Consider the following 27,054-nt stretch of genomic DNA (forward strand, 5'->3'; position numbering starts at 1 on the left):
CCTTCACTATTCTGCTCTATGGGTAGACAGCATTGTCAATCCACGGACAGGCAAGACAATTGGATTATGGGAAATGACTGATGTACACATATAGTGATGCATAACTCACAACTGATTACTGTGATTGGGAAGACCAGAAGTGTTGTAGTGTCAAGAAGCACACCCCTTCTTTTGCTTCAAAGCCACCAATCGGAAGCTTTGAGAGTGTGTTCTCTGTCTGTGGACAGGTTCATTTGCATTACTGAGCTTGCCACTTAGTTGTTCCTTTGAGTTCCACTCTTTTCAGAGGCCTTTTGTGGGTGACAGTGGTTCAAAGTGGGATCAACAGCGCGCCTCAAGTGCTGTCTTTTGACTGTAGACCTAATAAAATAGAAAAGAACTGTGTCTGTACTGCCGACAAATCATCTTACCATTCCTGTATACACACATGCATACACATTGTACACTCACACACACACACACACACACACACACACACACACACACACACACACACACACACAGACAGACACTCGCACATATGCACAATGCACACACATGCACACACTCAATTGTTTGAAGAGCAGAGCAAAGTCTCAGGGGGCCAGTGACCTTCTAAAGGTCGCTCTCTGTAAAGCCCACGTAAGGTCAAAGACTTGATCCCCCTACTTATACGAGTGCTATCACTCTCCGGTAATAGCCTCATCTCAGCTGCATTTTATAGGCAGTTTTATTGCCAGTGTAGACTACCTGCTACAGCTGTAATCGCCCATGCCCCAGTGCAATGATTGTTATGGTTATTACCGATGTGTTGTCTAATGCATTTGGAGTCACTCTGACACTGTCAAAACAGAGCTTTGTGTCAAAGCTTTCACATGACAAATGTTGATTTTTTTATATTGCCTTGTGCTTTTGCTATTCTCTAAATAGTTGAGCAACTTTGTTGTCTTATACTATTTTATAACCTTCCATGTATTATAACACTCACAGAATGCATCAGGTAATTGATCAATTAAGATTGGTGTTAATGCTTAGCTCAGAGTTATATTTAATCTGCTAAAATGTACAGATAATTTAGGGCACTGCATTACTCTTAATAATAATATTTATTGTATTTATTATACCCATACAAGGAAAAAAGATCAATATTAGCTACCCCCTCGCTCTCATCCAAGCCTGATCCATTTATAGCTGTGGAAAACACAAGAATACACACCCTCATTCCTTTCATCGCACTTAACGTGTTGTGCTTCTCCAGAGAGGGCATGGGAGTTAGAATAGAGTATTTATAATGGGGGCAGAATCTTTTTACTTTCACATGCAGGCCCAGCAAAGACTGTGTTTTCTGTGGGATGGAGTGCACATGTTTAAACTACTATCTAAATGATGGAAAGATCACACACCCAATGAGCTGGCACAATTCAACTTCTTTAAAAAAGTCACCACAATGTCTTTAGATAAAGAAGCATATTTTCAAATGTTAAGATATATATGGGATTTATAATACAGCTTTTACAGTCATGGAAAAGCACATGTACTGACAAGTAACAGTGTGATTTTTTTACACTGTTCTTTTCCCGTTAGTATGTGGGCCACTCACGTTTCGGCACAAAAGCCTTCCTCAGGATATATGTATGTACTCGTGTGGAATCCCTAACCTCCTCTCCATTCTCCCCCTGTGCAGCAAACCTCAAGGAGCTGATCTCTCAGACCATGGTGTGCTGGGCCCAGGAGAGCCACATCCAGGACCCCGAGCTGGTGCGGGTGATGTTCAGCCTGCTGCGGCGGCAGTACGACAGCATCGGGGAGCTCCTGCGCGCCATGCGGAAAAGCTACACCATCAGCGCCTCGTCCGTGCTGGACACCATCCACCTGCTGGCCTCGCTTGGACAGATCCGCTCGCTGCTCAGCGTGCGCATGGGGAAAGAGGAGGAGCAGCTCATGATCGATGGCCTGGGGTGAGAGAGAGGCACACACACACACACACACACACACACACACACACACACACACACACACACACACACACACACACACACACACACACACACACACGCACACACAGAGGGAGAGATAGCGAAAGACAGAAATAGAAGGCAACAAATATTCAAAGCTGCACACAATCCCACATTTCATAAGAAAAGAGAGAGAGAGAGATAGTAACGTATGTCAAAATAATAATGTAATCCGGCCCTTGAGGGTATTTTTAATTGCGACAAACAACGATACTGATTAAAATAGATGACAGATCCAAGTACGGTGACAAATCCCATTTGTACTGTCCTCTACTATTTGCTAGACATCCAGAGCTTGATTCAAACCCAAAATCGCTGCACAAAGTTTTCAGGAAATACTTGTATTAGCCTACACGCGAGAAACACGAAGACGTGCATTTGTAATAACGGGGAAGCGATGCAGGCCATAGTTTTGCACAAATTGAAGAAGAAATAGACCTACACCAAATGTTCGCGTGAGATGAAGTCTTAGGTAGGCTATGTTATTCACCTATTCTGATTCTGAAGGAGAATATCCTTTGATAGTGATAGTGTCCGTAATGGACGTGGTACAGACAGCAGGGCTAGTAGAAATAGGGCTCTGAACTACAAAGTCACCCGCGATAGGAACTGATTTGACCAGGATACTTTATTGTAGGCCTTGTGGTTATGTTATAGGCTAGTAATAGTTTACTATTGGTATACATCTTAGGTGTTTTCCTGTTAATTTGTTATGTGGGTAATATGACAAAAAAGAAAGTAAACCTGCTTAAATATGTTAATCCAGTATTTACTGAAAGGTGCATAATTTGAGGTGTTTGCCATCCAGTGGCAAATTAGATGGGTAGATTGACCCCCTTCATAAACTTTTGTTTATAGTCAAATATTTTTACATTTACAGTAGGACTTTATCTCTGACCACTTTTAAGCCATGGCCTTTTGAAATTGATATAAAAATCCAATGGTGTTGCTTTCTTAAACCTGACGCCTAGTTTGCCAGGTTTAAAAAAGTTATGAGAAAAATATTTTTATTTGGTGTGAAACACACACATAAACCTACCTGTTTTTATGCTTTTTTGTTTGTTTTTATAATTTGTATTAATATTTATTTTATCATTATTTTATTTATAAGCTAAGGTTGCTAGCACAAGTGTCTAAAAATAGATAAAAAGACTTGCACTTTCTGTTTGTAGTTTTGTGTTTGAAAATACAGTATTTGAAAAAAAAACATTGCATTTTAGGAAATAGCCATTGTTTTTTTGTATTATTCTTTAACACTGACATGGCCCTTCAATCAGATGACATTGGCAGAAGTGGCCCCCAGCTCATTTGAGTTTGAGACCCCTGCACTAGAGGCACTGAAATGGGTTTTATTCTACACATGTATGCACATATGCAAAGGCATGGACATGGAAGTACTGTGGATACATTGGGCAGGCACACTTGCTTGGAAGTACTGTGTTTATACATGGAGCAGGCACACTCACACCCACACACTCAAGAGTGCATGTCGTCCCACACCAAATGCCTGTAGCACATATATTTAATTTCTGCGTCTAATTGGCAGGCATGTGAAGGAGAGCTGCTGGTAAGGGAATGAAAGTGGCACAGAATGAAATCATTGAAATAATTAGTGTAGTGGATTGCAGCAAAAGCCTCAACATCCAACTGTGATTCATTGGACCCGCTGTCTCCACTTTCACACACACACACACACACACGCTCACAAGGCACTGCTGTTCAATGTGTCCCATGGCCATTCTATATAACACTGTCCCGTTCTCATGCAAAAAAAGTAACAGCAGGCCAATAGTCTGAGCTTTTTCCCCAAACCTAAAAACAATATTGGTTAGTTGTCTAACAAAGAGATTATGTCATTTACTTGTGTTGTCAATATGTTTGTCTAACAACCTCCCTACTGTAGATCTCCTCTGGCCCTCTAGCCCTTTCCCTCAATCTGTCCCTCATCTACAGTACGTCATCACCCAGAATGTCTGCTCTTGGATAGCATCTTATTATCAACTATGCTATCAATAGAATGTTGATCATTTTATTAGTGACTTTCTAGCCTCAAGGTATCACAAGTTGGTGAGTCAGTGAAGCAGAATGATTTTACGTTCCATGTCTGTAGTACTGTAGTTAAAGAGGATGAAACTCTCTGTGTCCTTCTCTGTCCAGGGATATCATGAACAACAAGGTGTTCTACCAGCATCCCAACCTGATGCGAGTGCTTGGAATGCACGAGACGGTCATGGAGGTCATGGTCAATGTGCTGGGGGGAGGCAAATCCCAGGTAACCCACAGCTCAGCTCTGCACTTCTCTCCTCTTCTCACCTCTCCTTTCCTCTCCTCTCTTTTTCTCTCTTCTCTTCTTCTCTCTCTTCTCTTCTCTTCTCTTCTCTTCTCCTCTCCTCTCCTCTCCTCTCCCAAACACAAAGTATAATAAAACAGGACAATGACCTGGAACTTTGAAAACATTCAGGGAAAAAGAGAGGATGACCAGAAACATGACAAGTTATGTGTACACACATTCACACACTGCACACTCAACCTCAAACATGTGCCTACTAGAGATCAAATACAAACATCAAGTCAGACATTGTGGATTGAAGCTATTGCAAGCTGCAGCATATTGTGCTAAAATGTGATATTTTATCTAAGAATAGTAAACAAGAACACATCTTTTTGGGCTGTTCAAACTTCAGACAACATGGGAAAAAAGTGCATCTTTCTCAGCCTCACCAGCCAATGTATGTTTATGTGCAGTGCCCACAGATCCACTACTGGAAGTCATAACCCTCCCCTTTGCCATGAGTTCTTAAGTGAGCACCAGGGCCAGTCTGATGGCCGTGACCGTGCTCGAGTGCTGGACGTGCCAGACAGGCTGGAGGTTAGATTAGAGCTCTCACCTCACTGCAGTGCAGAGGCTCTGTGTGTATCAGGCTGTGGTCAGTCTTGCAGTCTTGTGTTCACATGCAGAGAGCAGAGCTGGACCCAGTGGACATGACACCTCTGTGTCTAAAGCTACTGTTACTGTGAGGGATCATGTGGAGAGATCAGGCCAACACACAATTAAGACTGAACTTCTGTGGTTTCATATCTAAGGTTGCTGTCAGTGAGAGTGTGTTCACATGCGGAGACCAGCCCAGCGCCCAGAGGAGATTAAAGCTTTGTGTAAAAGGTTAGCATTTTAGCATGTGAGAGGCCAGGAGAGACCAGGCCCAGGCTTTGAGGCTCAGTGTATAAGCCTACTGTGTGTTAATGTAGCACAGGCCATGCTGGGGCCTAGGAAGGACATGAGTGGGAGTGGGTCCTAATTGGCTACTCTTACTGTGTGTTCATGTACTGAGATCAAGCCAAGTAAGGGCTCAATTTAGACTGCTCCTCTGGCTCGGTGCAGTTCTCTGTCAATTAAACCCTTGATATGACCTTTAGGATATAGCCTGTGTGCAAGGTTTGCCTTGTTGTGTCAAGGTGATGCCTGGTGTCTTCCTTCTGAGAACCGAGGTTATATTGGTAAGCAGATTGATTTAACCTCTGTGGGTAAGACTGCCATTACTGTGTGTGCTCATGTGAAGTGAGATCTGAAGTAGAGATATCAGCAGACACTCTGAGATTCAGTGTGTAAGGCTAAGGAGTGTGAGTGTGTTAATGTACCACAGGCCAAGCTGGGGGCTCATTGAAGACACATGTGTGTGAGGATGGCTCCTAATTGGCTACTCTTAGTGTGTGTGCACACACACAGACCAAGCGAGGGGCCAGTGGGGTTCTCTGCCAGTCCAGTTCAATAGGTGATGTCTGGTGCTCTCTCTCAGAGAACTGAGGTGATGGTCGTTAGCAGGTAACCATTGCACCTCTGTGTGCACCTGACGTCTGTCTGCAGTGTGTGTTCATGTATAGAGATTAGAAGAACGGAGATAAGGAAGCTGCTCCTGTGAGATTCAGTGGCTCTAGTAAGGCTATGTCATGGTGACGTGCCACAGGAAGAGTGTGGGGCCCAGTGAGGACACATGTGTGGGGCTGGATCCTAATGGGACTGCAGGGGCCATAATTGGACTGGCTGGGCCATGGCATCTGTGAGCAGCAGTGGCATTAAGGCACACTATAGTGAGAGTGTTGTGCTGGTATGCCACCGGTGAGGCCACATGATCTAAATAAGCAGACGGACGTGCCGGTGGAATCTCTCTCTGTCCCTCTGTCTGTCCTCCGCATGGGCTCTTTCTCTTACATACACACACAATATCACTCACACACACAATATCTCTCGCAAACACACACACACACACACACACACACACACACACACACACACACACACACACACACACACACACAGGCACACACACACACAGGCACATCTGCTGTGTGTGAGGTTATGCAGCCGTAAGGGCAGGTGGGAGCTGGGGAATAGGTCCTCTGCTATCTTTATTAGATAACCCCCAGGAGCCTCCCCAGGGCCCAATCACGGCCTCCACCAAGGCCAGCTCAGCAGAAGAGGGACAGAGAGAGGGAGTGTGTGTGGTACGGAATGTCTTGTCAGGTCTTTTTAGGGATCAGTTGTGGTGGGGCCTGTGATTTATGGTTACCCCCTTAACAGAGAGCACACATTAATTAGAGAAAACAGAGGCTGGTCATAACCCTGTGCTCTGTCTTCTCTCCTGTGTTTAAGAGCAAGCCCAGGAAGCCACCCAGAGCCTTTCTAACTGACTTACGACCACCAACAATCGTTAACATAAAAATCTATCCAGGCCCTGGATTGATGCCCGATTTATGGGTTAAGAATTCATTGATTTGACCTTAAAATTGAATTTTTAAAAAGCAGTAATTTATTGGTTGGTACTGTGGAGTTAAGTCTGTAATGTCATGTCATATGTATGTTGTTGGGAGGGTGATGGTGGTGAGGATACTCTACATGTTTTCTTTTCTTCTCTATTTACTTGTTTTGTTTGTCCCTCTTTTTCTGCATAGGAGATTGCATTCCCCAAGATGGTGGCCAGCTGTTGTCGTTTTCTCTGTTACTTCTGTCGCATCAGCCGGCAGAACCAGAAGGCCATGTTTGACCACCTCAGCTACCTGCTGGAGAACAGCAGTGTTGGCCTGGGTAGGTAGCATCTCTCCTGTCTGCTTGCCTGTGCTTGTACGGTGTGTGTGTGTATACTGTATCTATGTCAGGGTTTCCATTAGCCGGTATTTACCTAACCCTAGGTAAAATCTATCACACAGAGTTATAGAGCTGTCCCCAGTGAAGTACCTGACCAGACGCAGGGAAGGCAGCTCTCGTAGTGTAGAAAGCCGTTACTGACAAAGGTGGGCTAGTCCAGAATCTTCAGCCAGTTGACATTGATGTTGCAGCCGGACTGTCTCAGACTCAAAAAAACCAATATAGTGGTTGTGACTTTCCTCTGAGATTATAGATGAGGGCAAATATTTACTAATACCCACATATAGGTACTGTAAGCCTACTTTTTCGATCCAGAAAAGGGAATATTTGCCCCATAAGATAGTCTTACATTTGATGCTATGCCGTCCTATAGCTACATACAGGTTGCATGTTCCATTTTAGCCTATATTTTTGTTGGCAATGTTGAGGTTTTGCTCATTTGCTACTGTTTGATTTTCTTACATGTTAATGATCATTTAAAAGTCAAACTGATATAAGGACCTCATTCTTTTATAAACAGATTATGTGTAGATCTACATTTGGTGTATTTGCATTTTTAACATAGCCTACGCTATTATTGAAACATGACTGGTAAATTTCAAATTTTTCATCCTTGCACCTGTGTGTTCATGCGTGTGTGCGTGTGTGTGTGTGTGTGTGTGTGTGTGTGTCTGTGTGTGTTTTTGTGTGTGTGTGTGCGTGCGTGCGCGCACGTGTGTGAGCAGTGACTCACTAGGAGCTGCTACTGTGAGCTCCTGCTGTGTGCACCTGGACTCTTAGAGGTCAAGGGCACTGAGGTCATCCTGGATGTGCATCACTAATGCACTCACCCCTCTCGTCCTGTCCTCCACGCCTTCCTCTCCTCTGCTAACACATTTAAAGATCACTTCCTAATTGCCTTTAAAGGTCTTTGGGATGCGTGTGCCGGAGCATCACTCAGAAATCAGAAAGCCTGTTATTTTCCCGGATTTTTTTTCTGTCTTGACACAGTTTGGAGAATGGAAGTGGAAACACTGCCCCCTGGTGTCCAGAAAAAAAATAATATTGAAGTGAGAAATGTGGTACAGTAGATGTTTTGGTGAGAATTGAATTTAATGTACAAGTGTGTGTGTGTGTGTGTGTGTGTGTGTGTGTTCCCAGCTTCTCCCTCTATGAGGGGATCCACTCCCTTGGATGTCGCTGCCTCCTCAGTGATGGACAACAATGGTTTGGCCCTAGCCCTGGAGGAGCCTGATCTAGATAAGGTGTGTGTGTGTGTCTACAGTATGCATACACATTTAAATGTTTTAATGTATGTGTGCAGAATGTATGTGTGTTCAGATATTGGCATAAACTAAAGATATGTTGCAGATTCCAATAGCTCAGGGTTTTAGATGCATGTGTACCAAACTGACACATTTGCAAATGTACAAAATATTCACTCCTGTATACTCTAGCTTGAGTCCTGCATCAGTCTCAGGAATTCAGGAATCCCTGCCCATGTCCCCGTGTCTTTCTGCATGTCTCAGGTGGTGACGTACCTGGCCGGCTGTGGTCTGCAGAGCTGCCCCATCCTGCTGGCCAAGGGTTACCCCGACATTGGCTGGAACCCTATCGAGGGGGAACGCTACCTCTCTTTCCTCCGATTCGCTGTGTTTGTAAATGGTACATGCCGATAAACAGAACAGCTCTACTCACACTAATAAGCACACACATACCTCTCCTCACAGATAAACATGTGCGCAGAGTCGATGGAATGACCTTAAGATAACAGTGTTGTTGTGTCTTTTTAAATTGAACACTGTAAGTAAGAGGATTTGAAGGACAGGTCCATGCAAAAGTATGCTAAACATTCTTTATCTTGCTGTGACAACCTATTATAAGGACAAATTGATACTATACTGATACAGGTCTCTTTTTTATGTGTGTGTGTGTGTGTGTGTGTGTGTGTGTGTCTGCCTGCCTGCCTGCCTCCCCAGGAGAGAGCGTGGAGGAGAACTCCAGCGTGGTTGTGAAGCTGCTGATCCGCCGGCCGGAGTGTTTTGGCCCAGCACTGCGAGGAGAGGGGGGGAATGGGCTGCTGGCGGCGATGAAGGAGGCCATAAAGATCTCAGAGAACCCGGCACTGGACCTGCCCAGTGCTGCCCAGGGCATCAGCTCTGACGCGTACGACAGCTTCCGTCCTTAGCCACTCTTTATCTCTCTCTAGCCCTCCTTTTCTCTCTCTCTACTCTTATCTCTTCCCTGCACTTTCTCCATCTCTCTCTCACTGCGCATGTGTCTCACTCTCTCACTTGTTGTCTCCCTCTGTCTCGTTCTCTAACCTCCCTGACTTTTGTCTTTCTCTTCACCCAGGTTGTGCTCCCTCCTTCTCTCCTTTTTTTCTGTCTTTATTTTTCAGTGCCCGTCATTTCAAGAGTTCCCATATCCCATCTCACCTCATCGCAGCGTTTCTTTGTACTTCTCTCTCTAACCTTGTCTCACTCTCTTTCTCTCTCTAACCTTGTCTCACTCTCTTCCTCTCTCTCTCTCACTCCACTCTCATGTCATCTCTCATCTTTCCTCTGACTGATGGCTCATGTGTGTGTTTCAGGTCCACTGAGGATGATGAGGAGGAAGAGGTGGTGCACATGGGCAATGCCATCATGTCCTTCTACTCGGCCCTCATTGACCTGCTGGGCCGCTGTGCACCAGAGATGCACGTGAGTCTCACCAGCAATCTCTCTCTCTCTCTCTCTATGAAAATTAGTCCTATAACTGATGATGTCAGATTTTCCATCTAATCTCATTTCTGATTGGTGTTTGCAATCAACACCTTCACAGTTGACTTGTCAATTTTAATGGAAGTCTAAATTGATTAATTAAGCTCGGATACATATTTTTGTCATTAATTCAATTAGCTGATCAATAATTGTGTTTCTAAATGTCTCTACTGCAGCTCATTAACAAGGGCAAAGGTGAAGCACTGAGGATCCGTGCCATCCTTCGATCGCTGGTGCCCACCGAAGACCTGGTTGGAATCATCAGCATACCCCTCAAGATGCCTGTCATTAACAAAGGTTGGTTGGAAGCCAACTTGATTCTGTATCATCCATTTTCACACACAGAGCCTTTGAAATCTAGTTGATGTCAAACTTGCTTGCTTAGTTACATAGAGCAGATCTGTTCAGAGCTAAAATAGAAGTTCAAACTGATTCCCTTAATCTCTGTGTCCAGTAGCAGTGGTCACACTGGCACTAGTGGCTTGGGGAGGTGTGGTGCTGGGTGCTTGTGCTTGTGGTTGAGTGCTCTCTGGAGTGCAGCCTGTTGGTGCAGTGCTGTGAGCTATAGGCTGTGGGGTGCCTCTCTGCTGCAGTGCTCACCCTCACACTCACTGCAACGCTCCATCTGTGCTAAGCTGCTTTCCTCCACCCATCACATGCTGCTTGTTACCTGGGAAAAGATATTAGAGTAGGGGGAGATGGCCTTCTTAGCTGTTTTCCCATAGACAAAGAGGTAATGGCTAACTAGCTTTTCTCCCAAAGATAGGAATCTGCCTAATCATTCCAGTTCCAGTTTAGTTAAATATTCAATGTACAAAAGAGCAGAGAAATTACAGACAAGAATAATGTGACCTTTTAGCCCTCTGGGGTCTGAGGCCTGAGGTAGTTTGGCATTGTCTTGACATTTCACCTTTTTAAAATCCATTGATCCCAGAGTGCTTCATGCGTTAATATTCAGCACAAACTCAGCACTAGTAGAGACTGGCCTCAATATGCTATTAGTGTGAGGAGCAAGGACAGGCTATCAGCTGTAGCGGTGGAGATCCTGTGGGCTATGTGCTGGGTGGGTGTTAGACTAGTCAGTCACATGGCCTACAGGCACCAGCACTGAGCCAGGACTTTTATTTTGCTTGGGAAATTTCACACATATAAATGTAAATGGGAGAGGGGGAAGTGAAATATTCTACAATTTAGGATGGCCTTTTATTTTGAAATTGTAAGTGGTCTGAAGAGCCATATAGCTTGAAGGACTTCAAGTATTTACATAGGCATAAACTCCTTTATGCCAAGCTGCACTTGTCTGTATTGAATGTATTGCATGCACATACTCTCCATGTTGAAGATTAAAGTAGAAAGCCTCATCAACAGTCTAACACTGGAGCAGAGTCAGGCCACATGCTAGGACAGTGAAGGAAGAGGGGCAGAAAAGGAAAGGCAAGGAGAGAGAAATGGATGAAGAGAGGAAGAGAGAGAGAATGATAGACAGAGAGGAGGTGAGGGTGCTGTAAAAGGGGAACCTTAAACTCTGCCCTTCCTGCTTCTGTCTTTTACTCTTCTTGTATTCTATCTATCTATCTGTCTATCTATCTATATTTATCTATCCATCCCGTTCTCTTCCTGACCTGTCTCAGATGGTACTGTGACAGAGCCAGACATGTCAGCCAGTTTCTGTCCGGACCACAAGGCACCGATGGTTTTGTTCCTGGACCGTGTGTACGGCATCGAAGACCAGGCCTTCCTGCTCCACCTGCTGGAGGTGGGCTTCCTGCCGGACCTACGTGCCTCTGCAACACTCGACACGGTGAGTCTAGCGCACACGCACACACACACACACACACACACACACACACACACACACACACACACACACACACACACACACACACACACACATAATAGAAAAACAGTGAGTTGCACATATACATATGAATAACACACTGACACGCATACATAAAGCACACACAATAAACATCATCAAAGAGACCTGTACATGTCAGCCACATGTTACCAAGCGTGCACACTGCCACTAGCTGATAAAGGATGGCTCTCCTCTGTGCCCTCATCTGCTTCTCTCCTCCTTTCTGGAATATATTCCCTTTTTCTTCTTGCCACATTACTTTGTGTCAAAGCACTTTGGCTGTCCCAGCGTAATTACTGAACAAATGCCACCAGCCTGTCCCCTTTTAACCTGTGATGCACCTCTGTGTAGTATAGCTGAGCTAGCACCACCCCACAACAGCTCCAGAAGCACCGAACGCTGGCTGATCATTCCCCTGCCCTGTGCTTCGCCAGCAGGGAAGAATAATTACTCTGCAATGATGTGTGAGATGCCAACTCACAGACTAAAACCAAAAAAATTGTGCTCCACAATATAAACAAAATCAAAAGGCAACTACACACCAGAGAAACAGGCGAAAGAAAGTGGTGAAAAGGCAGTAATCAGGATGCTCCCCACTCTACTCTCAGTGTCTCAGTATGTGTTGGAGGGCTGGGTTTTTACACTGCGAGCGTTGCCTAGTGTTTCACTTCAGTGAGGAGAGACACCCCTCAGGTGAACTACAGAGTGGCTTTGAAATCAGACTGATTTTGGCACCTTTATCTAGTCGGCCTGGTCGTTGTTGTCATGGAGTTATGTTCAGAAAGGGTTACCTGGGTGATCCCCTTTGACAATCGAGAGCCCGAGTGTTTCCTGCCTTCCCCCCGCCAAGCTTTTTTCTTTCGTTCTGTTCATTTATTTATTTATTTTTGGGCTTGGGCGACTGCGTGCAGCATTAGTGTTCAGTGTTAATGTGTGGAGGGCTAAGAATAGGCCTTAATCCCACAGCTGCCACCATGTTCCCGCCGTGGCGCTCAGCTCCGCTCCGCTCCATACCGCGCTGCGCTGCGCTGTGCTGTGCGCCGCTTTGATCCACCAGTAGGGGAGTGACGGGGATCATGCACTGAGGCTCTAATCCAGCAGTTAGTGCACAGGAAGTTGGAACAGGAGACAGGGCACAGAGGCAATCTCTGAGCCGTCATAGGTTTAGGAGATGATGTTCTCTGACAGGAAAGAAGTACCTCACCTGTGTGTGTGTGTGTGTGTGTGTGTGTGTGTGTGTACTGTACGCGTGTGTGTGTGTGTGTGTGTGTACTGTACGTGCGTGTGTGTGCATTTGAGTGAGATGAGTATGAAGAGATATGACTATGAATGCAAGAGTCTGTGTGTGTGTGTGTGTGTGTTTGTGTGTGTGTGTGTGTGTGTGTGTGTGTGTGTGTGTGTGTGTGTGTGTGTGTGTGTGTGTGTCTGCGTGCATGCCTGTGTGATTGGGTCTCTGTGTTTATGAACGTACACAAATGCTGACGTGAATGCCCTGGCATTAGTGTCAGTATTATCTCTTTGATGTGCCAGAGATGTGGTGGAAGCCCTTGACCCTGCTGCTCAGTTTTGGCCCCACAGCTTTCTAAAGATAAACAGGACTTAGTGCTGTCTCACTGTCACCGCTGCAGCTCACAGCAATAACCCAACAATTCCACCCCATCTTAAAGCACCCATTGCCAAATTAGCAGGGGAACTTTGCCCTTTCCACCGAAGCCTTCCCTAAGAAACACCGGACCCCCTGCTCAACACACATGAGTGATGTCTCACGCAGACATTTCACACACTCAGAGACCTGAAACATGCATCCACCCTCTCACTGTATATGTCAGGGAGAGTATTTTGGGTACTATGGATGCCTTGTTTTTGTGGTGTGGGCCTGTGTAGACATTTGAGAGGAAAGTTCTGCTGAATATGAGTCAACAAACAAACAGACTGAATCAGTTTCTATGGTGACCGCATGCATAATCTGCACGACATCAACATCAAATTTGACTCCCTGTCTGTTTCACCGACCAGGACTGCAAGAAATCTAGGAGTTGTTCTTGACAACCAACTAAACTTCTCGGAACATGTTGCCTCAGTCGCCCGGGCATGCCGTTTTGCACTCTACAACATACGGAAAATCAGGACTTACTTGACTCAAGATGCTACCCAACTTCTGGTTCAGGCAATAGTCATCTCACGACTCGACTACTGCAATGCCCTCCTGACAGGTCTCCCAGCCTGCGCGAAGTGAAACCACTTCAGATGATCCAGAACGGCGGCGCCTGGTCTACAACCAACCCAAAAGGGCACATGTTACCCCGCTGCTCATCCAGCTACACTGGCTACCTATGGCGCCCGCGATCAAATTCAAGTCTCTAACGCTTTGCCTACAAAGTAGTCTCCGGTTCTGCTCCCACCTACTTGAATGCCCTCATACAGACTTACACTACCTCCAGACTGCTGCGCCTCCTCTGATCTAACGACGCCAGCTCTACCACCAATGCACGCTCAAGCCAATCCAAACTTTTTCTCATCTGTTGTTCCTCGTTGGTGGAACACACTGCCAGTTCCTACAAGGGCAGGGACATCCTTTTCCACTTTCAAAAACTCCTGAAGACCCAGCTCTTTAGAGAACATCTACTCTCATAGCAACACTTACAACAAGTCTTACTGATCCTAGCACTCACCAGCCGTTTTAAACTGACAAGTAACTGTTAAAAACAGCACTCACCGACGCACTTATTCTTACTGTACTCTAATGTTTTTTTTAAACTGTCCTAAAATTGTGAGAATTGTTCTAAAAACTTACTGTTTACCATGTTGTTAGTCGCTTTGGTTAAAAAGCGTCAGCCAAATGTAATGTAATGTAATGTAATGTAATGTAATAATCTATGTGCCTCTGTCTAACTGTGTTTTGATGTGTGTGTGTGTGTGTGTGTGTGTGTGTGTGTGTGTGTGTGTGTGTGTGTGTGTGTGTGTGTAATATAGGACACCCTGCGCACCACTGAGACAGCCCTGGCCATGAACCGGTACATCGGCTCGGCCATGCTGCCCCTGCTGACCCGCTGTGCGCCCCACTTCGCGGGCACTGAGCACCACGCGGCCCTCATCGACTCCACCCTACACACCATCTACCGGCTGTCCAAGGGACGCTCCCTCACCAAGGCCCAGAGGGACGCCATCGAGGAGTGCCTGCTGGCCATCTGCAAGTGAGTGGGACACACAGACATGCGCACACACACACACACACATTCACATTCCCTCACACACACATTCCCTCACACACACATTCCCTCTAGGCGACCACACACATAGTTTACTGCCAATCTGCAAATGAGAGAGATATGCACACACACTGATGCTGTTTCTTCTACCATACCACACTCACGTGCACACACAGACACACACAGACACATAGCCCCTCTCTCTCTCATACACAGATACTCTTACACAAACCCAGCTGATGCAGCTGTTTTCAGTGCAGCTGTTTTGCAGATTTGGAAAATCCTTCTGGTGTAGAATCTGTAGAAGCCTTGGCTGCCACTGGGCTTTTAACTCGGTCAAATTAGAGGATGGAACACACACACACACACACACACACACACACACACACCTGTAAGGGCCATTGGTTCCTGCCGAGCATCATTCAATACCTCCATGGCCCAGCACCAATCTAGGCACTAACATTCCTGCTCTGTGCTCCTGCAGAAAAGGGCAAAGTCCCATTCAAATATAAAGCCTTCACACAAACTTTATACAAAGCATTTTGGCATTGTGGTGGTTGTGCAGGGTGCAGACACTGACAGGGAGGCTTCACGTAACTGAAGCGTTTAGTTTGTGCAGCGCCTGCAGCAACAATTACCCCCCACTATAATCGATGGAAATGGCTACACCAGATGTGATAGCAGCATATACTGGATGTTCCAAAAAATGAGACCAGTTTTCTAAAACTATTTTTACGCTACACAAGAAGAGCATTTCAGTTGCAGACCCGTTGTAGCTTGGTTGTTAGAATCACAGGCAAGTGATTGCTAGGTTAAGTAGCCCTCTTTTTGCTGACAAAAACATGATGAACAAACAAATAAAGTTGATGTAAGAGGTCTGACAGATAACGAGAGGCTTTAAAACCGCTCATCAAATGTGGAAGAGTTTGTAGATCATTCTAGAGTCCTTGATTGATGCCTTCTACTTTCTAAAAGAAAAACATTGTAAACCTGATATGGTTGTTCTGCCTTGACTGTGAGTCATCAAATGTGTATGTATGGATGGATGTATATTTGTGTGTGTGGGGGGAGTATGTTTGTGTGTTTGTTTGTTTGTGTGTGTGTGTTTGTTTGTGTGTGTGTGTGTGTGTGTGTGTGTGTGTGTGTGTGTGTGTGTGTGTGTGTGTCTGCAGATACCTGAGGCCCTCTATGCTGCAGCAGCTGTTGAGGCGTCTGGTGTTTGACGTGCCACTGCTGACGGAGTACTGCAAGATGCCTCTCAAGGTAAGGCTGTGCTCACATTCATATGGACATATGTGCATGCGCACACACACATGCACACACATACACATACACACACACACACACACACACACACACACACACACACACACACACACACACCTTCTCAAAACCAATGTATTTTTAACACTGGAGCTGCTGTCAGTTTCAAAAAACTGAAAGCTTACTGCCTCTTTAAAAAGTGTTTGTGTCATTAATTGACATTGTTCCCTAGCCACTGTTTTATATTTAGTCTTGGACAACTAACTTGCTCAAGTCTTAACTTCAAAACATTTGGTTCCTGCAGAGCCCCCATCTTCCTCCCTTCCTGGCTGATACACTCCCATTCCCTCCACCTTTAGTGAGCTGGCTAGATGTTTTTTGTCTTCAACTCAGTATCAATCTTTCAGTCTCTCTCCACTTACTCTCTCCCACTGAACCACCCACCCATAATACTTTGGACCTATAATGTCAAATGCTAACCCATCCACTTGATCCTAGGACCACTCCGAAATGCCAACCCATCTGATCACCATGGACCCTCCCCTCACCTCTGCTCTCTGTTGTCATTGATTACTGTCTGTACTGGGGGGTGGAGGTCAGGTGCATTGCCTCCTGTGGAACAGTTTGCATGTTGTTTGTCAGACGGAGGCCATTTGTCCTCGTTTGTCCCCAACCCTTTCTGCCTCTATGCCTCTCTAATGACTCTGTGTTGGAGGCGGCCTCTGGCAGCCCCTGCCGTTTTAGACGGGAGCAGTCAGGCTTGGGTGAAGGCGTGGTGGAACTTAATTAACTCGGCGTGTCACACACCGTGACCTGGGAGCTGCTGCTGTGTGTTGAGGCATTCAGAAGGAGGGGAGGAGGGAAAATGATTACTGTGTGTGTGTGCGTGTGTGTAGAAAGTAATGACGAGTGACTCAGGGGGAATGAGACATAAATACAACCTACAGGGCTATTGCGGCCGGACTGGACTGACCTCCTGTGTTGTGCTGCGTTGTGCTCACCTACACTGGTTTGATTTGTGTGTGTGTGTGTGTGTGTGTGTGTGTGTGTGTGTGTGTGTGTGTGTGTGTGTACTTGCTTCATACAACCACCTAGGTATATCCCTTTGGCATCAGGGCCCTCCAGGTGACCTTTTCTATGAAGAGGTTTCTAATCCAGTTCAGTGTGGCGATACTTTTCCAGACGTGTGTGATCCTGCAGCAGTTCTTCATTTGTTTCTTTTTCTCCCACCATCTGATCCTCCTCCAGAATGCAATGCTCTCAACTTCCAAGAATGCATTGTTGCTTTACTGTTACCTTAACCATGGAACATTATTTAAGATACTTCTAGAGCCTTCTGTCCCACCTCATAGTCCTTTATAGTGCTCACAGATCCTTCCCGAACTTTCGATCCTACTGTCTTTCCTATCTCAGTGCCTCTGATTCTCTCCAAAAACTGTTCCTACTTGGTAGTGTTGGTGTGTTGATGTCCCTTAGAGTTAGACTGTACCTGCCTATGGTGCACACAATTACATTTTAATCTCTTCCCATTAGTTGCTGACCAATCACTACGAGCAGAACTGGAAGTACTACTGCCTGCCGTCCGGGTCAGGAAACTATGGCATGGCCTCCGAAGAGGAGCTCCTGCTCACCAAAAAGATCTTCTGGGGCATCTTCGACTCACTGTCGCAGAAGGTGGGCCAACCAGATTCAGTCATTAGACATGGTTATTATTGTTTTAGCCCTACTAGGACTTCTTGTAATTCCATTTAAAATGGTTCATGGCTTTATGGTGTAAAAATGAAAATACTATTAGTTTGATGTGTCCCTAAAGACAGACAGCTTCCTTTAGTATCGTATAATAGTATCTGTTTAATTGAAGCCCTGAAATTATAATCTAACAAATTGAAAATCCACATAATAAGCAATACAATTAATGTAATGAAATATACACCAGCAGGCATATTGCTTTTGGTGCACATTATTTCTTCACTATTTCTTCAGAGATGAGTTATCATTGTAGTTCAGCAAGCACTTACTGAGGTGTAAAAAACAGTGTAAGTGTACATTGAAATGACATGCCCTCCCTTTTGTTGCCCTGCCTCCTCTCCCCTTTATTCACATACACCCATCCACATTAGGCCTCCATTGAAAGCTGAGCGTTACAACTTTATACAAGCACTAAACTTGTGCTTGTCTCCCAACTCCCTCCACATCCTGCCTTATCTGATTGAAGCCATTGATTTTCTCCTTTTTTTGTTTGTCAGTGCACTGGCTTCCATTTTGAAGCGAAATGCCTTGACACAGCACATCCTGAGGGCTGAGCGTTAAAAGGCGCACATGAGAGAGAGAGAGAGAGAGAGCGGGCAGAGCCAAGGGAGCGGTGGGGGTCTGTAGCAGCAGTGGAGGTTTGGGTGGTGCTGGGGCCGCAGACATCAATATTTGAACAGCCCATTGATTTGAGGCACGTTGGGTTGGTGTGGTTGTGCATTAAGAGCAATAGCTCACGTTTCAACAGACACACAGCGCGCTTTTGCAGTGGAGGAAGAGAGGGGAGGAGGAGGAGGAGGAGGAAAAGGAGGAGGAGAGGGAGGGTGGAAATCACTTGGAAGGGAGCTGGGGGGTTGTACCCCCGCCTGATGCGGCCATGTTTTAGCTTGCTACTTCTCACCCTTTTCTCACTAAATTTTCTCTCTTCTCACTCACTCTCCCACTCTTATTCTCTCTCTCTCTCTCTCTCTCTCTCTCTCTCTCTCTCTCTCTCTCACACACACACACACACACACACACACACACACACACACACACAAACACACACAATCTCTTTCTCTCTCTCAAGAATAGCTACTTCACTTTCTCTCTCTTTTCACCCTGCTTTATTTCCTTCTATTCTTTCTTTATTGGACTCCTTTACCTTTTTTCTGTTTTCATCTCCCTTTATATCTCTCAGCTTTCGGTAAGCTTTTGGGCTTTTTGCTTTCTCTCTACGTAGCCCGTGGGGGGGGGCAAGTGACCGAGTGTGTTTATGACATGGAAAATGCTATATTTACATTTGAAGTCTCTCCCCTCCCTACAGAAGTATGACCAGGATCTGTTTAAGATGGCCATGCCTTGCTTAAGTGCCATCGCTGGGGCCTTACCCCCTGACTACGTGGACTCCTCTCTGAGCAGCACCAGCCTAGAGAAGACCACTTCCGTGGACCAGCAGGGCAATTTTGACCCCAAACCCATCAGCACTGCCAAGTACGTGTGAAGGAGGGAGAGAAGGACTGTAGAGAGATAGTGAATGTAAATGTTACATCATAACTGATGAAGCTAATATGTTGCCTCAGTTGATGAAGACTAGCTAGAAACAATTGATGCATCAGTGTTAGTGAGTGCAAGTAGCGTGTGCACTGTTTTTGTAACCTTCCCTGTTCTCTCCAGCATCTCTATTCCAGAAAAACTGGAGTACATTGGCAACAAATATGCTGAGCATTGTCACGACAAATGGTCTGCTGAGAAGGTAAGTCCACAAAGAGGACAGCACGCTGCCAAATGATTGTCCTTTTAAACACTCGGAAATGAACCAGAACAGTTTCAGCCAATATTATTCTTCCATTTATTATCCCAGTGCCCCTGCACCCTTAGTCAGCCGCTATAGGTTTACAGTAGAGGGCTTTAACAGTGGGAGGATCACTCTCACCTTGTCCCTATTGGCAGTCGTCTCACCAGGTCTTCCCTCATCTGTCCCTTGGCATGGCTACAGGTTCTGCTGGGATGGAAATATGGGGATGGCATCGATGAGAAAGCCAAGATTCATCACTTACTGAGGTCCTACAAATCCCTCACTGAGAAGGTATGGGGCAGGGTATTGCTAAAGGTTAATGTGGACGCAGTTGAAATGCTATAAAGCAGTTCCCTCCCTGTAAACAAGCCAACTGGTCATATTCCGTTTCAGCGAATTAGATGTTAGAGTTTGCAAGATGACACACATGTAAGTTGAAAGTGTATCCATCTGTATGTGTTTGTCAACAATGTATGAGAACAAAAATATACCAAAATGATGAACATACTGTATTAACAATTACCACATAATTTAGTGACCCAGGTGGTTCAAAAGAGATGAATCCATGCTATCCTCTGTATTCTACACTCACTACAAACAGCCTCCCTCTGTTCATGTGTAAATGTGTACATCAGTCAAATGTGTGTGTATGTGTGTGTTAAGGAGAAGGAGATTTACCGCTGGCCTGTGCGAGAGTCTCTAAAGAGCATGCTGGCCATGGGCTGGAACATTGACCGCACTAAGGAGGGGGAGACCATGTCCCAGCAGAGTGAGAAACTCCGCAAGGCCTCACAGGTATGCACACCCTATAGCCACATGCCAACAAAAGAGCTGTCATTGGCTAGGGAGCTTTTCATGCACTAATCCTAGAGTTCGATATTATTATTATTTTTGTGAGAGCTTTTGCTCTAGTTATAAAGAAAATGTCCAGTTGTATCTACACCCCCAAAACAAAATGCATATATCTATATTATTTTTACTACTTGTATAATGTTACTGCTACTACACTGCACATATCTGTACATGTTGTTCATACATTGTTCACACTGCATAGCCATATCTATTCTGCTCTTCTAAGGCTACTGCTATACATTGCACATATGTATATTGTATTTATATTACTGTAAACCATACTACTTTCTTAACTACTACTGTCTACACTGCACTATATGTCTATACTGTGTATATCACATTGCACTTTTCTGCTTCTTTTCACTTCTGGTTAGAGGCAAACTGCATTTCATTGTCTCTGTACTTGTACTCTGCCCTAAGACAATAAAGTTGAATCTACAGTAATCTAATCTAAACATATTTCTCAGTAGATATGACACACAGTATATGCTGCACCATCTTTACCATTTTGCTAAGAAATAGTGAGTGTGACTCAGGAGGTAGAGAGGTTCATCATATTGTCAATCATGCTGGAATATGTTATAAAATGCCATGTTATTTTTTTGGATTGAGATATTTCACAGTAAACAGTAGGGCATATAGTATATTCCTCAGATGTATCTTGTAGTAAAAGTGCCATGTGTTGTATTTTTTTGCAGGGGAATGGCTTCAACCCGAGCCCGCTGGACATGAGCAACGTTCTTCTGTCCAGAGAACTCCAGGTTAGCTCTGAGGCCTGCGGGCCGTAAAAGCACAGACGTTTATGTCCAGCACTGTAATCACGAGCCAGAGTAGCCGAGTGCTGCTCCACAGCCCCCTGTAAATCACACATACCACATTCATCTGCTGGGGCGGCTGGAGAACCAGAACTTTTCAAAGTGCACTCTGTGTGTGTGTGTGTGTGTGTGTGTGTGTGTGTGTGTGTGTGTGTGTGTGTGTGTGTGTGTGTGTGTGTGTGTCCTCTCGCAGATAGCTGTCTCATCTGGCAGATTGTTTGTGTATGTGTGTGTGTGTTTACTGGAGGGAAAAATAAAAGATTGATTTGGCTCTGTTATGTGGCTTGTTGTAGGGTATGGTGGAGGTGGTGGCTGAAAACTACCACAACATCTGGGCCAAGAAGAAGAAAAGTGACCTGGGAAGCAGGGGTGAGTATGGGCAGATACAGTAGGACTATGGGAGCAGGCTGGAAGACAGGCACAGGACAGACAGGTAGACAAACAGACAGACAATCAGAGAGACAGACAGGTAGATGAACAGACAGTAAGTAAAGGAGAGACAGAGAGGGAATGTGCTAGATTCATTGGTGTGTGTCCATACATGAGTTACAGAAAAACATGCACATCTACTGTATCAGGACTGAAGGATAAACAGGAAGTAGGGATCAGATAAAGCAAACTAACAGCAAAGATAAGCATTCAGACAGACAGACAGACAGACAGACAAACAGACAGACAGGGAAACAGACCAGGAGATATATGGAGATAAGCAATGGCAGAGACATATTCAGACAAACACAGAGGCACATGCGCACACAGTAGTGTCCATGTCTCGCCTCCTCTGAGAGACAACACAGAGATAGAGACTGAGGGGAGCCAGGTAAGCCAGACAGACAGATAGACAAACAGACAGACAGAGGAAAGTTTCCATATCTGGTGGCCTCTGAGAGGGTCAGCAAAGGGATACAGACAGACAGAGATGGAGGAAGCAGACAGTTACCGCTAATCAGACAGACAGAGAAGTAAACAGATGGTGGGACAAATCTCCATGCCCATTAAACAGACCAGGAGATATATGGAGATAAGCAATGGCAGAGACATATTCAGACAAACACAGAGGCACATGCGCACACAGTAGTGTCCATGTCTCGCCTCCTCTGAGAGACAACACAGAGAGATAGAGACTGAGGGAGCCAGGTAAGCAGACAGACAGACAGACAGACAAACAGACAGACAGAGGAAAGTTTCCATATCTGGTGGCCTCTGAGAGACGGGTCAGCAAAGGATACAGACAGACAGAGAGATGGAGGGAAGCAGACAGTTACCGCTAATCAGACAGACAGAGAAGTAAACAGATGGTGGGACAAATCTCCATGCCCATTGTCCTTTGAGAGACGTCTCAGGAGTCATATGGAGACAGCTGGGCCAAGAGTCTCCTCAGACATAGTGAACCCATCATGAACTGTGGAAGCACTCCATAACGCCATCTGCTCCCTGAAAACCCACACACACCCAGGCGCATGCGCAAATACACACACACACACACACATGCGCACAAATAGGGATACACATGCACATGTGCACGCAGGCACACACACACACACACACACACATAAACACAAGTCAGACACACACAAATGTGCTGGTACAGTCACACACATTCAGTTACCGGTACTCACAAAATGCATACAAACAGACAAACACACTTCTAGACAGACTTGCTCATGAAAAAAGATAATGTAAGACATGACGAGAGGGAGACAGTGAGGGAAAGAAAGAGTCAGAGAGAGAATAAAGAGATGACAATGAAATTAGCCCTCACCCACCTCACGTATTCTTGAGAGCAGATTTCTGGTTGATAAGATTATCGCTGTGCCTTATGCCATCTCAAGTAATTACGCCCAAGCAATGTCACAGCTGTAACCTGAATCATGTTCATTCACCACAGCCGCTAAATGAATTTCTGTCATTTTTATACATTTGTACATGACTGCACAAATCCCTGCAGAGAAGGTGTAATGATATAACCCTCTAATTAGTTTGTGTGTTTTGTTTGTTTGTGTGCGTGTCTGTGTGTGCGTCTGTGTGTCTGTCTGTCTGTTTTTGCGTAAGCGGGTGTGGGTGCATGTGTACTTGTGTGTTTTTTTTTGTGTGTGTGTGTGTGTGTGTGTGTGTGTGTGTGTGTGTGTGTGTGTGTGTGTGTGTGTGTGTGTACGTTTAGGAGGGGGAACACACCCTCTGCTGGTGCCTTATGATACACTTACAGCAAAGGAGAAAGCCAAAGACAGAGAGAAAGCCCAGGACCTGTTCCGTTTCCTGCAGATCAACGGCTACTCCATCACTAGGTACGTGTGTGTGTGTGTGTGTGTGTGTTATTATTTTCTATCTGTCATGCTGTCTGTCTGCTTTTCTGTCCATCCATCTATGTATCTGTATCTGTCTGTCTCTTCCTCTCAATGACTCTCCGGTCCACAGGGGCTTGAAAGACATGGAGCAGGACAGTTCATCTATGGAAAAGAGGTTTGCCTACAAGTTCGTCAAGAAGCTGCTCAAGTATGTGGAGTCGGCACAAGAGTTCATTGCTCACCTCGGTACGATGACTCATCTCTCTATCACACAGTATACTGTATGAGTTTACTCAACCACCACACTCCAATTCTCCTGAGCATACTCCACTCAGTCATTCCACTGGCCTTCAACTCTCCACCACCCAGTATACTCTATGAGTATATTCAGACCTTGATCTTTTCTTCAGACATAAAAGGATAGCGTCTCTGCATGCACTCTTTGCATATGTACAGTAGATAACTCTTAACTCTATGGTCTATTTTAGAGGCAATGGCCATGAGTGGGAAGATGGATAGATCACCTCATGAGCAAGAAATCAAGTTTTTTGCCAAGGTACAGTATCAACTTTATTAAAAAAATACCAAAAAATACCTAACACCTATCTTTATATGTCCTCTTTTATCGGTGTATGTCATTTTCTTTACATACCACATCTCTTGTGCATATTTATTGTCATATCAATGTGTGTGTGTGTGTGTGTGTATGTATATGTGGGTGTGGGTGTGCAGGCTTGTGTGTCTACCACTTTTCTCACATGTGTGTGTGTGGGTGTGGGGGCTTGTGTGTCTACCACTTTTCTCACGTGTGTGTGTGCCTTCTCTCCTGTGACCTGCAGGTCCTCCTCCCATTGATTGACCAGTACTTTAAGAACCACTGTTTCTACTTCCTGTCCTCCCCCAGTAAGAACCTCAGCAGCAGTGGCTACGCCTCCAACAAAGAGAAGGAGATGGTCACCAGGTGCCTACCCATCTTAAACACTTTCATGTTCACTCAAAAAACGATTTGTTTTTAAAGTTTTAATAGATATATTTAATAGTGGCATTATTGGGAATGCTCCTTTGTGTAATATCTGACACAGGGGCCTTGTTGTGATGATCTTATACATGGTTAAGGAAACAAGGCAGGATGATAAGTAAACTGTTCAAACTAGAGGACTCAGGCTCTGAGTACACTGCCTTGGTACTATTTCAGCTGTAACTGTCCCTATATTAGAATTGTATCAAATTGAATGGAATTGATTTCAATTTCTATCTGTAACTGCTCTCCTCTGCTACCTCTATCTCTCCTCATATCTTTCCTTTCCTACACTTTTACCTTCTTCCCTCTCTCTCTCTCTCTCTCTCTCTCTCTCTGTCTGTCTGCCCTCTTTCAGCCTATTCTGTAAACTGGCAGCTCTTGTCAGACACAGGATCTCTCTGTTTGGTAAGGCCCTCTCTTGCTCTCCTCTCCCTCTCTCAAGTACTAAGTGTGTGCTGTGGCTTTGTGTGTTTGTGTTTATTTGAAGCCTTCATTTTGTTTTTCTCTTTGTCTGTTTGTTTGTTTGTTTGTTTGTGTCCCCAGGTAGTGATGCAGTCACCATGGTTAGCTGTTTGCACATTCTGGCTCACACCCTGGACACCAGGTACAGTATTGGCTGAGAATCCATTGAAGTAAATGACATGTGTCTTCTCTGGATAGCAGAACACTAAAAAGATACATATGAAATTGCAGCAATGCAGCAGCATCTGGATTACCCTATCCCATGTGCTTATAAGTTAATCATAGAGCCTAATTACTTGGACAAGGCACTGTAGACCATGAAATGTGCGGTCTTGAGTCAGGTCATGCATTTGAATTCTTAATCGCCAGTCCTTCCTCATGATCACATCCTAGAACAAATGTTTTGCTTTCAAAGAAGCACCAAATTAAGAGGATTTCTAAGAAAGAAGAAGAGGAGAGAAGAATTAAGCCCCCACGCAGTCTCCTTTGATCACGATAATGCACGTCCAAATTATTCTCCTACAGAGGGGATTACGCAATCAGCATTGCCTTAGCGTTGCCTTTTGTGCTTTTTCTGCGTGTGTGGAGAGAGCTCCCGCTGAGGAGAACAAAGCTGTCGGCGCTAACACACAGTGCCATCGGACCCCAAGCCCATTAGGACAAATGGCCTGTTTCAGGCACGGAGCTTTCAAGTGTGAGGGGATTGAGTGGGAGCCGCTGCTGTGTGTGGCAGGCCGGCGGGCCCCTGTGGGCATAGTGTGGGCATAGTCTGGGCATCTCGTCTCTCTGACAGGGTTCATCGGATCAGACACATTCACTGTGTAGTCTAGCACTGTCCTCACATAACCCCAGGAGTCATCTCCATTTACATCTCAATACTGATTGCTTTCACTTTCACTTCCTCCTCTCTCGCTCTTTCTCTTGTTCCCTCCTTCTTAGAACTGTGATGAAGTCGGGTTCTGAGTTAGTGAAGGCAGGCCTGTGGACCTTCTTTGAGAATGCAGCCGAGGACCTGGAGAAGACGCTGGAGAACCTGAAGCTGGGCAAGTTCACGCACTCGCGCAGCCAGATGAAGGGTGTGTCTCAGAACATCAACTACACCACGGTGGCCCTCCTGCCCATCCTCACCGCCCTGTTCGAGCACATCACCGAACACCACTTTGGAGTGGACCTCCTGTGTGAGTTTAACAGCAGGCCGGAACCATGTCCTGCAGCTCTTCATCATAACACTGCCTTACATCTACCTTATGCTGATATGGATGATTGATCCTCATGCATGTTAGTCCTAAAACAGGCCTATCCAGCATATCCAGTTTGTTTACATCACCAAGCAACACCTCACAGTGATCCTGCTGGGTGCTGTGCACCACACCATTGACCAGCTATGTAATGCAGTTGCACAACATGCTTTAAATCATCATTGCAAAACGTTCTAAAAAAAGAGGAATTGCAAAACCTTCTAAAAGGCCCTATACAGTAAATGGCTGAATTTTAAACATTACACATGCTGATCGCCCACCATTACCTATTTTGGAGTGGACCTGTTAAATGCGTATATGTGTTGGAAATCAGACAAGTACAGAACACATGCAGTTAATTGAATGCACCATTTTGTATTGTTCCTGTATTAAATAAAATTAATATCAAGAATGCCCTTGTGTGTTGCAGTGGACGATGTCCAGGTGTCCTGTTATCGCATCCTGACCAGCCTGTACTCCCTGGGAACTGGCAAGAACATTTATGTTGAGAGGTATTCAAGCCAGGAATATGGAATGTACACTGTAGTTGAGTCATGTGAATCCTATGGCTATACTGTATACGGTACAGCATATTTAATGTAGAAATGCTTCAGTCTTCTGTGATGCATATAGGTATCTCTGCAGTGTCT

General features: G+C 45.2%; 1 protein-coding gene across 13 annotated transcripts in view; it reads left to right on the forward strand.

Moving 5' to 3' along the window:
- The window catches only part of LOC125284383 (ryanodine receptor 3-like), a 200,840-nt gene that overhangs the window by 126,394 nt on the left and 47,392 nt on the right, over positions 1–27,054 (forward strand). For all 13 annotated transcript variants that reach the window (XM_048228300.1, XM_048228301.1, XM_048228305.1 and 10 more), the window contains 26 exons: positions 1,664–1,937; positions 4,152–4,266; positions 6,942–7,074; positions 8,275–8,378; positions 8,643–8,778; positions 9,093–9,279; positions 9,707–9,815; positions 10,052–10,172; positions 11,507–11,676; positions 14,707–14,927; positions 16,115–16,205; positions 17,739–17,879; positions 19,261–19,427; positions 19,611–19,689; positions 19,933–20,022; positions 20,395–20,526; positions 21,282–21,344; positions 21,692–21,767; positions 23,560–23,683; positions 23,814–23,929; positions 24,172–24,239; positions 24,523–24,644; positions 25,060–25,109; positions 25,248–25,308; positions 26,106–26,344; positions 26,835–26,916. In XM_048228300.1, the coding sequence (XP_048084257.1) occupies positions 1,664–1,937; positions 4,152–4,266; positions 6,942–7,074; positions 8,275–8,378; positions 8,643–8,778; positions 9,093–9,279; positions 9,707–9,815; positions 10,052–10,172; positions 11,507–11,676; positions 14,707–14,927; positions 16,115–16,205; positions 17,739–17,879; positions 19,261–19,427; positions 19,611–19,689; positions 19,933–20,022; positions 20,395–20,526; positions 21,282–21,344; positions 21,692–21,767; positions 23,560–23,683; positions 23,814–23,929; positions 24,172–24,239; positions 24,523–24,644; positions 25,060–25,109; positions 25,248–25,308; positions 26,106–26,344; positions 26,835–26,916 (3,271 nt within the window). The remainder of the gene's footprint in view (positions 1–1,663; positions 1,938–4,151; positions 4,267–6,941; positions 7,075–8,274; positions 8,379–8,642; positions 8,779–9,092; positions 9,280–9,706; positions 9,816–10,051; positions 10,173–11,506; positions 11,677–14,706; positions 14,928–16,114; positions 16,206–17,738; positions 17,880–19,260; positions 19,428–19,610; positions 19,690–19,932; positions 20,023–20,394; positions 20,527–21,281; positions 21,345–21,691; positions 21,768–23,559; positions 23,684–23,813; positions 23,930–24,171; positions 24,240–24,522; positions 24,645–25,059; positions 25,110–25,247; positions 25,309–26,105; positions 26,345–26,834; positions 26,917–27,054) is intronic.

Source organism: Alosa alosa, chromosome 19 (assembly GCF_017589495.1).
Source record: "Alosa alosa isolate M-15738 ecotype Scorff River chromosome 19, AALO_Geno_1.1, whole genome shotgun sequence".
Lineage (NCBI taxonomy): Eukaryota > Metazoa > Chordata > Actinopteri > Clupeiformes > Clupeidae > Alosa > Alosa alosa.